The following is a 15,631-nucleotide window of genomic DNA, read 5'->3' as shown; positions in this document are numbered from 1 at the left end:
CCCAAAAATATCCAGTGATTTTACATAATCACTGAACATTTGAATAATTATTCAACAAATTCACTTATATAGTTTCGGGGATTATCAATAATTAAAAGATCATTTGTTTGTTAAAAGAATTAAATATAGACAAATCATCTTTAGCTTTTGTTGTTTTCTTTTTCTATAATGATAATACTAATTAATATTTTTTTACTTTCCCATGACAAGATTGAATTTATTTTATAAATCCCTTTTCATTCAACTTCAATTTGTATCGCTTTATGTATTAAAACAAGGAGATGATGTATAAATAAAGGCAACAGTAGTATACCGCTGTTCCAAACTCGTAAAGCCATAGACAAAATACAAAATCGGGGTAATAAACTAAAACTGAGGAAAACGCATCAAATATAAGAGGAGAACTAAAGATTTAACTGAAAATGAAACCACTCTCCACCAGAGATTAAGTGACATAGCCATTAACAACTATAATAATCTGCACGGCCTTCAAGGATGAGCAAAATCCATTCCGCACAGTAAGCTATACACATCCCGAAATAACGGCCTGATTCATGTATAAAACAATAAATGAATACTAAAAATTATATACAGCAACACACGACAACCACTGACTCACATGACCCTCACTTGAGACAGGCACATACGGCATAATGTAAGGTAATATTTTGTCGTCTTTGATAGGTTGACTATGTGTTGCTTAAACGTCAAACGACAGTGCCACGTGTACATCAAGATCGTAACAGTAGTGTATTTAGGTCAAATACAGAATAGGATGACTTTGTGAGTAGTACAAACCTTCATCTAAATTTAATTCAAAAGAAAAATGAAGGCCATTTTTTTTTACAACAAATGATTCATTTGGAATTTTCTGATTATCGAACGCATTCAATGATCGAAAATTTGATAATGATTTAGCAAAAATGAAGGTGGTTCCCTGGCGACAACAATAAGATAACTGACAGACATTAATAGGCTATTTTTTTTTTAATACGATTCGTCAAATTAGATTTTACAAAATCTCAAACTCATGCAATTAAAAGGAAAATTGGGCGATCAAAGTAAGCGTAAAATATTTAACGACTGGAAAAAAAGACCCAGTAAACAAATGATAACATTAATGATTATATGAATGGAAAGGGAACGACGTACACAAAGCTGCATGCATTACTAGTTTACAAATGGACAGGTATTTGCTGCGCATGATAATTTAATGGCATTTGTGAGAATTAAAAAAAAACTGCACTAAAGAGATGATTAAATGTGTCATAGCTCACTTAAGTCTGTAAAAAGATATGTTTAAATACCAAACAATAACGATACTGTTATCCTTAAAATCTACATATAGATATACATAGAACAGGTACAGTAAACACTGTATGTCATAGAGTCACGTAGATGTGTTACAAGATAAATATGCTATATTAGAAACAACGTTCAATCCTATGATCGCGTTTGATATAAATCGCACTGAACTGTTATACGTGTGCATGCAAAACAAATTGCTTTGTATATACAGCACAAAAAAGTACCAAGATAGTGAGAGAAAAAATCTTTTAGCAAAGCATTAGATTAGCATGTCGAAAAACGGATGTGTTTTTTTTTAAACAATTCTAATTGACGATTGTTAAATAAACGAATCACCAGATGAAACAAAATGGATCTCTGAATAATAAATTTGATAGCACACAAAAAACAATAAATCTGCGAAAAAAATGGTGTGTCGCAAATATGAGGGGCAGAAATGAATACACCATATCTGACAATAAATGTTCCTTCAGTGATGTAACATATATATCGTCCAGACAAACATTCCCTCATGAATCAAATAGATTAAAATTTTAAAATGTCGAATTTTTCAAGACCTTGACAAATATCGTGCCGTTAAGGATTGAGACTATTTTCTATATTGATGAACATGCTGGAGGTGTTTCTACACCGCATATCCAATTTCATTTCATACAAGTTTAATCCTTTAAAAAACGAGGGTTTTACTATTGGAACGATAGATGAAAAAGGATTGGCAATAGTTCTATTCACAAGTCAAAGGATTATTATTCACTTTCTAAATGTATATTCCAACTTATTAATTTCCTGTCTTTAGTTTTCTGTTTCGAATTTTGTGAACTGTTTGTCTGTTGATATTTTTTGTCCATGGTGTTATCAGTTTATTTCCGACTTATGTGTTTGGATGTCTCTTTGTTATACGTCACCTCTGTTTTAAATTCACGATAGATAAAATAGTGAAACCAGTGGGAGAGATATTAAAATCATACACGATAGATATTATAATATTCGTCAATCCCCAAAGTTCGACCTGCACTGTTTTGTTTTCATTTCTAAATGCATGAAATCTCAACAAGACGGTAAGGATCAGCTAGTGCTGTTCTAAATTACAGGTTCACCAATGCTTTGTTAATTCATTTTCGATAATCAAAACGTTTGTTCGAGATCCATAACTTAAAAAACTGACTACCTCAGATGATTAAATTGGGAGAGTCTTCTCTTTAAAAGAGTAGGTCCAGTAAGACCCTTTTTGGCCCTAAAATATAGTTTTAAAAATTGTTAAAATGTAAACTTTTAGTTATTTATTGGAAAGAAAAATGCTTCTGCTACATAAATATGGGCTGTTTTCGACGATATAATGCACATATGTGGTTGGTACTAGCACCACTAAGTCATGCTAAATTACTGCAATCTTCACAATTCTAGCATTTTAGTTAAATTTTAGACGGTTTTCGTGTAAAACGAAAGTGGCCGCATTCATGTTCATCCTTAATATTGAAATGTTAGTTGTATTTTATGATAATAGATAACATATATGAAGGTTGAGGATGAACACGGATGCCGCCACTTTCATTTTTGAAAAAAACACATCCGAAAAGTGGCATTTATCGGCATATTTGGTAGATTTTTTAGCTTGATTTCAGCTTGAATCGGTATGTTTTTTATGACTATATCAGTTAAAATCTTTCAAATAAGCTTATTTATTCAAATAAAATAGACACTTTAGTGTTTAAAAAGTGGTCAAAATCTTTCGTCAGATGAAGCTGAAATTTGAGGCCAAAATCGGCCTTTACCAGACCTACTCCTTTATTGCAATTACAAAGATTAAATGGGGAAAGCATATATAGATATAATCAAATTGTCAGTTCATACTGCAAAGATTGAACAGTCTTGCATACGACCTATGCTTTTATTGATATATTCGAACAGGTCAATCTTTAGCCTGTTTTGTTTATGTATTACCTATTTGTTTTTGGTTACCTATTTGTTTTTCGTTCATTTTTGTGTATAAATAAAGCCGTTAGTTTTCTCGTTTGAATTATTTTACATTGTCATTCGGGGCCTTTTATAGCTAATTATGCGATATGGGCTTTGGTCATTGTTGAAGGTCGTACGGTGACATATAGTTGTTAATTTCTGTGTCATTTTGGTCTCTTGTAGAGAGTTGTCTCATTGGAAATTATAACACATCTTTTTTTTTTATATTGGTATGTCTACATAGATTGAGAGATATGTGTTCTCTTACGAAGGTGATTTGAATATTAGTTACATCTAAATACCAGTGTGTAAACAGAAAGTTGATGAACCAGGGATATGTCAAAGATAGTCTCGTCTTTTTATTAAGTTCATTGGAAGGTAACAATACCTTAGCTTGTTGATAAATATTCATATCAACTTCACAAATAATACACGATGGTATTAAGGTAAAAATTCTGGGTACTGACGACTGACGGTGTTTATCATGACTTTTGAAAACAAATATGTAGACAAAACGTGTGTTTTGTGTACAAAATTTGATACCAGGTATTTTTGTTATCGTAATTTTTTGAAGCCATGTATTTGTCATTTTGTTTAATTTCTATACTAGTAATTTATTTTGATAAAATTAACCGAGAAAAAAGTAAAACTAAATATCAATTTGGCAAAGTATTGTCATATGGGGGATTCAGGCTTTAAGTAGTCTGTAGCTGATGCCCCATAATATACTATCAAATATTTAAAAGAAAGTAAGAAGCTTAGTTTCCAGAACCAGTCCTTTTTTCAAGGACATTTATGTCAATATGATATCTTTCATTGTCCATAAAATCTTCATAATGAAAATGATTTAATCATTATTGGAAATTAGCTGACATTGAAAAAATTAAAAACAAAATAAAATATATCAACCTTTAAAAGTGTAGTCTGAAAAAAATAAAGAAAAATTATCATATATGTATAGAGAAGAACAAACGTCCAAAAGGACCTCAACGTAATAAACAAACCGTTCTGCAACTAATAGTGCACCGCATGTGAACTGCATATCATATCTTAATACAAAATATATTAAGATTTGCTGGATGTTGCGACATCAAAGTTTGGAACACAGATTCAAAGTCATGTGATCTTAGTTGCATTGAGGTTAAAGGAAACACTTTTCAAAATATTTATTACTGAGGCATTTTATTTGAAAAATTGTATATATATATATATCAGATTGGAATCGTTATTTTTAAATTTATTTTGAGGCAGTCTGTATTTTACCACATTGTAAAGTTGTCAAAGGTATCAGGATTATGATTTAATACGCAGGACGTGCGTTTCGTCTACCATCGGTAACAAAAATCACGGGATGAATTTTTCATCGTGGAGACGCACAGAAGACAAAATACACATCAAAATCAAAGATATTGACATCATTTGTATGTATACATTTGATTTCACAATTTTTTGTTCTTCCCTTGCCGGGATTTGAACTCATGCTCCTGAGATATCGTGACATCAAACCGCCTGCACTGTATCCGTTGCGCTAGACCACTCGACGAACTTGGCTTCACAACAAAAAACTTCAGGTGACCGGGTGTAACCTTTCCTCGTCAGCTTTAATCTAGTGTCGTAATACAGTACATGATATATAAGGCATAAAGATGGTATTGTTACAGATCATCTGATTAATCTACTTTAAAGGATCCTACAAATTAATGCAAGATACAGTCACATAAATATATTATATGTACTTATAAATATAATTATTTCTGTGACTGTATCTTGCATTAATTTGTAGGATCCTTTACTATTATAGATAATTCAGCTGATCTGTCACAAAACCATCTTTATGCCTTATATATCATGTATTGTATTACGACGCTACATTAAAAATGACGAGGAAAAGTAACACCCGGCCACCAAAGGCTTTATTATTGCATATGGCAAAATGAAAGGAACTTTATTCTCATGATTTGCACCACGTGACTTTGGCCCTTTTGATCTAATTACTTTCCTGAAAATATAATTTATTTTAGATTTGCAGATAATCCAGTCCTTTTCCGTCATGTATCTAAAACTAATGTATCGTCAAAAACTTTCTTTGGCGGATATTTACAAAAATGTGTGTGACTCTAGAGAAGATTGACCTTTTACGAAATGGGAAGGTTGAAATCATCATGCAAAGCTCTGATTCCTTTCACTGATTTGGCTAAACTTTTTGGACCTTTTGGATTATAGCTCTTCATCCTTTATATAAACTTTGGATTTCAAATATTTTGGCCACGAGCATCACTGAAGAGACATGTATTGTCGAAATGCGCATCTGGTGCAAGAAAATTGGTACCGTTAATTTTTATTACCACCACTGGGTCGATGCCTCTGCTGGTGGAATATTAGTCCCCGAGGGTATCACCAGCCCAGTAGCCAGTACTTCGGTACTGGCATGAAAATACGGATTTTTTTTTGTGTTATTAAAACTTACTGTTACAAAATATTAGAAATTATTAGAAATTAAGGAATGTATCTCCCTCATGCAAAGCTCTGATTCCTTTCACTGATTTGGCTAAATTTTTTGGACCTTTTGGATTATAGCTCTTCATCTTTTATATAAGCTTTGGATTTCAAATATTTTGGCCACGAGCATCACTGAAGAGACATGTATTGTCGAAATGCGCATCTGGTGCAAGAAAATTGGTACCGTTAATTTTATTAGATGAATTTGGCCGAAAACTTAAGAAAGCAGATAAGTTAAACGTTATTTAATTTTAAAATTCAACCTACAAGGTGCTTCCCTATATGCGAACAAATCATGAATAAGATATTCTTGCATATTTATTTCTATTCTGAATCTTGCTATGTTTCCGATTTTCCGTCATTTTATATGATATTATATAGCAATTATACTATGTTTACGCTTCCGATTTTTAAACTAAAAAAGCAGAAAGATTGCAGAGTAGACAAAATAAAAAAGAAGATGTGGTATGATTGTCAATGAGACAACTATCCACAAAAGAACAAAACGACACAAACATTAACAACTATAGGTCACCGTACGATCTTCAACAATGAGTGAAGCCCATACCGCATAGTCAGCTAAAAAGGCCCCGATAAGACAATGTAAAACAATTCAAACGAGAAAATTAACGGCCTTATTTATGTAAAAAAATGAACAAAAAACAAATATGTAACACATAAATAAACGACAGCCACTGAATTACAGGCTCCTGACTTGGGACAGACACAAGGTCCATTTGTACACCTATATGCGAAAAAATAGCGCGTCGGATACAGTAGCTAGCATGAGATCGAATCCCGGCGAGGGAAGAACAAAAATTTGCAAAAGCAAATTTACAGGTCTAACATTGTTATTCTGGTGTTATATATATATGTTAGCGGCAATAAGTGAAATTACCCATTAAGCTTAAATCCTAGGCAATAAGCTTACGCCTAGGCATTAAGTCTAATGCCTAATTGATGTTAGGCATTAGTCATAAATCCTAGGATTTAAGCTTAAATCCTGAAAAATGTGTCCAGGCATTAAGCTTAATGCCTAAAGTATAAATGCGAGTAAATAAAAGACATTTATTCAATTAAAAAAAAATATATACATTTGTTACATAATAAAATTACGAGAACTGAAGTTTAAAATGTCATCTACTGGAAATAAAATCACAGATAAAATATGTTTTTATATTAAAACTCATCACATATCACTTATAAAACATGAAAACTTGATACACATTTGTGTTAAAATCATTTGTTATCACAAGTTGTTGAACTGTGGCACCGACTATTGCACTTTCTCCCGTTTTTCTTGCATTTGCACCGGTTACTTAAACATTTAGTTTTACAAGAACATTTGAAAAATCCTTGACCTCCGGATAATGACAGATGTGTTGCTGCCTCACGTAATCTTAAAGTTGTTTCACAATTAATTTCCTCTTCCAGAATTAAATTTTGTTTACATATTCCCATCTCATTTGATCCAAATGTTCCTAGAAGTTGTCCAAATCTTGTAGCCACAACAGCATTGCCCTTATCATTGACCTGAAAAATAAACAGATAAAATTCTTTTGCAGGCAGTTTGATGATTTTCATTAAAATATCGATAAAGAATTATTTCTGAGAGTAGAATTAATTAGGTATTTGCATTTTGCGAATTATGAAATTAATTCGTGTTGAATATGGTAATTTTCAACTGTCTTTGTGGCATTAATCCGCAACTGCTTTTCGTCAGTTACAGATCCTGAATTTTTCAAAAAAAGGGGGATTGGCCTGGTCCTATAACCCCTTCCTTCATTAATATAAACATAATTACTTTTACTGGTTTTCTTTCTGTTTAGTATTAAATAAACATGATATATTAAATGATGCAGTCAAACTTTTGATTAGATATCTTACCTCGATGACTCGGCCGAGTAAATTTCTACTGTCACCCTTCCCTCTATCAAACATAGGTATTGGTACGGCAACTGTTTGCCCAACTTCTGCCGTCCCTTATAAATAATAAGGTAAAAAAAATCATTTGGTGTGGTCATACATCAGTTTTTAAAATTTAATTACAGTTTTGTGGTAATAAAGTTTTTTTAGTTCAAAATGGTCGTTTGACTTAACACTCAATCTAAAAATAAGAAGATGTGGTATGCTTGTCAATAGGACAACTGTCCGTCAGAGACAGAATAGTATATAAGATAAGACCTATAGGTAACCATACGGCCTTCAACAAAAACTCATAGTAAGCAGACTCTTTTTTTCTTAAGCTCCGAATATCATTCCTGTGGTTTATCTGTTATACATTACATGGAAGTACTTTAGTTCAAGCTTTTTTTTTTTTAATATTTCTGAGTACTATTTTCAACTTACCTTTTGCGTTTCATCAGTGTTTGGAGTAGAAGGTTCCATATTTGGTTCTGCAATAGATTCTGGTATATCAGAGGCATCGACAATGTTTTCTGTTTTATTTTCAGTTACAGGTTGATCATTTACAGACTCTGCCTGAAGCTTAAGTAAGTCCTCTTCCTTTTCTAAGGTCATCAATATTTCTTTCGGAATTTTGGTTTCTGATGTTAATCCAATTGTTGCACATTTACCAAATAAGGCTTCATAGGGGGACCGTCCAATGCCTTTGTTTAGAGCTGAATTCTTTTGAATCTGGACGAACTAAATACCAATTGTCCATTTTGTTGATTCATTGTCCCTCAGCCATGCAGTCAGCATGTCATGGATATCTCCATTTGATCGTTCAATGCCACCCTGTGATTGGGGATGTCTCGGTTTCCCATGAACGATAACAAGTTCTGGCCACATTAATTTTAACTTGGATATGACCAAAGCTGTGAATTCCCGACCATTGTCACTTTGCAGTATATGGGGAGCACCAAAAAGTGTAAAAATATCAATTAGATTAAAAGCCACCTCTGATGCACATTTTGAGGTAAGGGCTTTAATGTTACAAAATTTTGTAATGGGGTCTTGAAATACCATAATAAATCTATAGTTTCCATCTGGGTTTGATTGAAAATCCATCAAATCAACTTGTCCTCTACTGTTAAAGTCTTTAGATAAAATGGGTTTCACTACCACTCCTTTCCCTATATGTTTTTTTTTCATATTGCAATTTTCACAAAGTGACAGAAATAATTCAATTGCATCACGTGAAATGTTAGCATATCCATTATTTAGTTGTTTTATCATGCGATCTCTGCCGCCATGACCTGTTTCTTTATGTGCCTTTTCCAAAATACCATAGAGTTCCTCTAGGAAGACATAAATTTTGAAATTTCCCTCATTCTCGCTGACTTTAGTTATCAACCTCTCAAAACCACCAATGTTAAAAATGTCATACCTGCTTAAATTGTAGTAATCTTTTGTCAATTTCTTTTCTGATGATTCCAAAAGTTTAATCTTTGCTAAAAGATCATGGTACTTTACTCTAGGGTATATGCTCCTTGTTTTCCCTGATTCGAATTTTGACCTCAAAGATTCAAGAAATTTTTCCTCAATAGACATGGTGTCACTTAATGCGAATAATCCAGATAGAGAAGTGAAAAAGACCAGATGGCCTGAGGGCATTTAACAAATATTTTAACAAAGAAAATTTACTTATCCAATAAAATGGTATGAGCAAAAAATCATATCTTAATTTTGTCTACTTTTGACTAGTTCAAACCAGCTTGACCAGTGAAGTGTAAACATTTTCAAATAATTATTATAAGGATTTTATAGAATCTCCCCTTTTTTATGGGATACAATCACTTTTTTAAATCTTTTTTATTTGTTGTTCTTCCACAAAGAAGTATGAGTTAATTCTGTTTTAAATAGAAAAGTACTAAAATTTGAGGATTTGTCAGATAAACGTACATTAATATTAGGAATATAATTTATAAAAAATACTTTATTTCAAGAAAAATCACTAAAAATACCTAAATTCTAAATTTTCACTTATTGCCTAAAATCCTGTTTGGCAATAGGATGAATAATCATCACCAAATTTCAGGTAATAAGCTTAATGCCTGGAAATTTCAGGCAATAACTTAATGCCTAGGCGTTAGCTTATTGCCTAGGATTTAAGCTTAATGCCTAATTTTACTTATTGCCGCTAACATATATATATATATATATTATATATAAACAAGTCTAAAGGAGTAGGTCCGGTAAGGACCGATTTTGGCCTCAAATTTCAGGTTCATCTGACGAAAGATGTTGACCACTTTTTAAACACTAAAGTGTCTATTTTATTTGAATAAATAAGCTTATTTGAAAGATTTTAACTGATATAGTCATAAAAAACATACCGATTCAAGCTGAAATCAAGCTAAAAAATCTACCAAATATGCCGATAAATGCCACTTTTCGGATGTGTTTTTTTCAGATGTCTATTTTATTTGATTCAATTAATATATGTGAAAGATTTTAACTAATTTTGTCATTAAAAACGGTCCGATTCAAGCTCAAATATGAAAAATCTACCAAATATGCTGAAAAATGTCACTTTTAAGATGGTTTTTGTCAAAAATGAAAGTGGCCGCATCCGTGTTCATCCTCAACCTTTATATATGTTATGTATAATCATCAAATACAACTTACATTTAAATATTTTGGATGAACACGAATGCGGCCACTTTCGTTTTACACGGAAACCGTCTAAAATTTAACCAAAATGCTAGAATTGTGAAGATTTCAGTAGTTTAGCATGACTTTATGGTGCTAGTACTCGATATATGTACATCGTTTTGTCAAAAACAGCCCATATTTATGTAGCAGAAGCATTCTACTGTCCAATAAATAACTAAAAGTATATATTTTAACAATTTTGTAAAACTGCCATATTTTGGGGCCAAAAAGAGGTCTTACCGGACCTACTCCTTTAAAACAATGTTCAAACCTATATTTTCGTAGGATAAAAACCGCAATTCGTATACGTATATAACATGTATTTTTCAATATAGCAATTTTCATTTAAAAACTGGCGTAGTAAATTATAATCCTGGTACCTTTGATAACTATTTATAAACATGTAAAAAAAAGGATATCATTTTATTTTTAAATCAATATTCCATACTCTAAGAGCGTTAATGTTCATATGTGAAGAAATGTGATTGTTTTGTTCCTTTTTCACCGACAGTTTTCTAAGAACAAAATCTCAGTCGATAGTATCGCAGTAGCGTGCTAACTTTCAGTAAAGTACTAGTAGGTCGTCAGTTCGACTCATGATCAAATGTGATGTTATAAATTCACATCTGCTCGTTGGTCTAGTACAGGACAGGATTTAGACATAGACAATGAATAACTTCGACCTTATACATATAATATGTACAGGGGAACGTTTAGCACCAAATATTCATCAGTAAACTTCCATTGTTTTTTCATGTGACAAAAACACGCTTTTCGTAGATTCACGACCAATTGGTTACAAATCTATAAAACCATGTTTGTGTCTGTCTTGCATTCGCTGACCACAACTTCATAATTACACTTTCCTACAAAGCAGATGGATCAAGATTAAATAAGGTAGTTTTCACGAAAATAAGACATTGATTGGTAAACAAATGATACATGAGATATTATTATTTTATATCATTTGTGTTGAAATGAATATTAGGTTTTATTTCTTTAAACAATAGGTGCGCAAGTGATATGGACCATATTATGATGCCACGTCAGCTAATTAGTTTTTTGATTTTTATAAAAAAATATCTCTATACTAGTTTAGACATCATTAATGTTGATGTCTGTATGTGTGTGAAAGTGGCAGATGTGATAGATGGATGACTGAGACCATGTGTTTGTATGATACAGACATAGAAAAGAAAGGTCGGAGAGATGGATGACTGAGACCACGTGATTGTATGATACAGACATAGAAAAGGAAGGTCGGAGAGATGGATGACTGAGACCACGTGATTGTATGATACTGACATAGAAAAGGAAGGTCGGAGAGATGGATGACTGAGACCACGTGATTGTATGATACAGACATAGAAAAGGAAGGTCGGAGAGATGGATGACTGAGACCACGTGATTGTATGATACAGACATAGAAAAGAAAGGTCGGGGAGATGGATGACTGAGACCACGTGATTGTATGATACAGACATAGAAAAGGAAGGTCGGAGAGATGGATGACTGAGACCACGTGATTGTATGATACAGACATAGAAAAGAAAGGTCGGGGAGATGGATGACTGAGACCACGTGATTGTATGATACAGACATAGAAAAGAAAGGTCGGAGAGATGGATGACTGAGACCACGTGATTGTATGATACAGACACAGAAAAGAAAGGTCAGAGAGATGGATGACTGAGACCACGTGATTGTATGATACAGACACAGAAAAGAAAGGTCAGAGAGATGGATGACTGAGACCACGTGATTGTATGATACAGACACAGAAAAGGAAGGTCGGAGAGATGGATGACTGAGACCACGTGATTGTATGATACAGACATAGAAAAGAAAGGTCGGAGAGATGGATGACTGAGACCACGTGATTGTATGATACAGACATAGAAAAGAAAGGTCGGGGAGATGGATGACTGAGACCACGTGATTGTATGATACAGACATAGAAAAGGAAGGTCGGAGAGATGGATGACTGAGACCACGTGATTGTATGATACAGACATAGAAAAGAAAGGTCGGGGAGATGGATGACTGAGACCACGTGATTGTATGATACAGACACAGAAAAGAAAGGTCAGAGAGATGGATGACTGAGACCACGTGATTGTATGATACAGACACAGAAAAGAAAGGTCAGAGAGATGGATGACTGAGACCACGTGATTGTATGATACAGACACAGAAAAGAAAGGTCAGAGAGATGGATGACTGAGACCACGTGATTGTATGATACAGACATAGAAAAGAAAGGTCAGAGAGATGGATGACTGAGACAACGGGTTTGTATGATACAGACATAGAAAAGAAAGGTGGGAGAGATGAATGACTGCGACCACGTGATTGTATGATACAGACATAGAAAAGAAAGGTCAGAGAGATGGATGACTGAGACAACGGGTTTGTATGATACAGACATAGAAAAAAAAGGTCAGAGAGATGGATGACTGAGACCACGTGATTGTATGATACAGACATAGAAAAGAAAGGTCAGAGAGATGGATGACTGAGACAACGGGTTTGTATGATACAGACACAGACAAAAAGATGGGAGAGATGAATGACTGCGACCACGTGTTTGTAGGATGCAGACAATATGAAAGAGTGTATGTATATACGAGTAGAGAGACAATGTGAAAGTGTAGATATGAGAAAGGGAGACAATGTGAGAGGTTTATGTATACAACGAGAAGGTGAAAATGTGAGAGAGTGTATGTAGATATGAGAAGGGAGACAATGTGAGAGAGTGTATGTATATAATGAGAAGGAGACAATGTGCGAGAGAGTCTGTTAATATGAGATGGGATACAATGTGAGAGAGTGTATGTTGATCAGAGAAGGGATATAATGTGAGAGAGTGTATGTTGATCAGAGAAGGGATATAATGTGAGAGAGTGTATGTGAGAGAGTGTATGTATATAATGAGAAGGCAGACAATATGAGAGAGTATATGTTAATATGAGAAGGAAGAAAATGCCAGAAAGTGTATGTAGATACGAAAAGGGAGACAATGTGAGAGAGTGTATGTATATAATTAGAAGGTAGACCCTGCGAGAGAGCGTATGTCAATATGAGAAGGGAGGCAATGTCAGATAGTGTACAGTGTATGTTAATATGAGAAGAAGGATAATATGTGTGAGCGAAATGCATCACCTTAAATGTTCCTAGCATGTTGCGGTGTTCTCATTTGTATTTTCTCAAATTTGACTGATTTGACGGATTTGGATTTGATTTAAAATGAGTTTTGGGCATAATTGAACATAAAACAGATCTAAATAATATCGGGTTCTTGTGCTAATAATGTTTGAACTGTTCTCATTTTTGTAAAATGTGCAGCCTACGATGGTGGTCGATAAATCTATAGATTTCCTTTATTTCTAAATTTACATAAAAAAAACCATCGAACCCTATTTTTTCGGAAAGATTTTAAATTATTTTACAGGAAAGTTTATTCTTGTATTGTTTTCATTGAGATTTTTTTTTATTCATTTACCTTTTTTCCCCAAAAATGTGATTCTAATTTTATAAAAACTTTCGTTTAAGTTGATGAAAACACTTCTTGAAGAAAAAAAAGATTGCGAAAAAGGAAAACAATATTTGCATACTTTAACCAAATAAACGATTCTGCCTATAATGAGGTTTAAGTTAATTATCCATACATAATCACACTACCAAAAACAAAAAACGGAAATATGTAACACCAGCCTTTTCATATACTGTCAGTTTTTAACCTTCCTTGTTCACAAAATCTTTGAAAAAAAAAATACAAGAAAGTAGTACATATTTTAAACAAAATAGTTCATGCGCAAAAACCGTATCTTTGTCAATAGTGGGTATATTTGGGTAGTGTTGATATCAAATGAAAGCTTGGGGACTTAAGATCGCTGTAGAATGCTTTTAAAAGATTTATTTCTATAAAAAAAGAAGTTTATGAAATTTTGATAGAAGGGCATATTCGGCCTGTTGTTCAGATAAGAAATTCCTGCTTTTGTACTATCAAACTTCCGGGAATCAGTACGCACTTATATGCAATCAAAGGTATGTTATTTTTTTTCAGCACAAGTCAGGATAAGGTACAGTTTTGACATGAAATAACTGCCACTTTATTTGAAATTAAGACAAATAAGCCACCTACGGTTTAAATTGCAGAATTGAACATTGACAGCAATGGGACTATGAATTAGTGGTTTTATACCTTAACCAAATGTTTTGAAACGATCTAAAAATGAGAAAATTTCAAACCAACAGCAAATATGTCACTGTGTGAAAAGGTTATAGAAAAAAAATTTAATACATTTTTGGTATTTGATTTATTGGAATGTATACATATGAAATAAAAACAATATAATTACCAGGATTGAAATCGTGTAAGCCGGACGCAGTACGTTACGGTAGTTGATGAACATTCTATAAAGTCAAATTCTCCATCGTGTACTTTTGTTATTGTGTCTGTATCAAGTAAGTGTTTCTAAACTAAGTACGTTGTGTTAATTAACTTTGTGACATAGATCTTTACGTATTACATGTAAAAGATGATTAAATGTTAAGCCAATTTAATCAAGAGAGGCATGTCACATGTTAATGTTGTATATAAATATATAAAATAATGTCACATATGAATATACTTCGAATTAGACCAACAAGTTGGTAGTAGAACATTAATCACTCCAAATCTACACCCAGTTCAAACACTATAATTCATGGATACTTGGAAATTTGTTTATGGTTTTTCAATCTGCTTTTTAAGCATAATTACCAATGGATATGCTATTCATATTCTCAGTACTACAAAACAATTGAAAAAATCCAGATTCCATTTTCTGGTTTTGCTTCTTAGTATAAGTAATTTGAGTGTTGTGTCTTTGTATACTGTTCATCATTTTGTTAACTATTTCAACACCGGAGCAAATATGTATCTCTATGGTTGTATGATATTGAAGCATTCTATCGGAGGAAGTATTGTTTTTTCACAAATTCAAACTTTAATGATCTGCATTGAAAGATTACACGCAACGTTTTCTGTAAACGTGAAAGTTTTGAAGAACATTACATCAAACATGGCTATTTTAGTAGCCTTCTGTATGTCACAAATGTACACTTTTATACCAACAATTATAGAGATTGTAAATGGACCACAGCCTTGTACTGTTGACTACACAGCCAGATACCTGTATGTTTTAACACTTGATGTTCCACTACTTTTTTCCGCCTTGTCAATCATTACCCTGTACATTATTGTCATACGAAGAATTTGTAAGCA

At 33.0% G+C, this 15,631-nt stretch overlaps 2 protein-coding genes across 2 annotated transcripts; both read right to left on the bottom strand.

Moving 5' to 3' along the window:
- Positions 1 to 6,769: 6,769 nt before the first annotated feature.
- LOC134706125 (uncharacterized) lies at positions 6,770 to 8,283 on the bottom strand. The gene is made up of 3 exons (XM_063564832.1): positions 8,109 to 8,283; positions 7,651 to 7,745; positions 6,770 to 7,296 (listed from the first exon to the last, which is right to left on the bottom strand). Exons 1-3 carry the CDS (start codon positions 8,281 to 8,283, stop codon positions 7,003 to 7,005), a joined length of 564 nt encoding a protein of 187 aa, XP_063420902.1. The 3' UTR covers positions 6,770 to 7,002.
- Positions 8,284 to 8,409: 126 nt separating this feature from the next.
- Positions 8,410 to 9,258, bottom strand: LOC134706122 (KRAB-A domain-containing protein 2-like). Its single transcript, XM_063564831.1, has one exon. It carries the CDS (start codon positions 9,256 to 9,258, stop codon positions 8,410 to 8,412), a length of 849 nt encoding a protein of 282 aa, XP_063420901.1.
- Between the last annotated feature and the right edge of the window lie 6,373 nt (positions 9,259 to 15,631).

Source organism: Mytilus trossulus, chromosome 2 (genome assembly GCF_036588685.1).
Source record: "Mytilus trossulus isolate FHL-02 chromosome 2, PNRI_Mtr1.1.1.hap1, whole genome shotgun sequence".
In the NCBI taxonomy this organism is placed as follows: domain Eukaryota; kingdom Metazoa; phylum Mollusca; class Bivalvia; order Mytilida; family Mytilidae; genus Mytilus; species Mytilus trossulus.
This window is presented reverse-complemented; position numbering and strand designations above follow the sequence as displayed.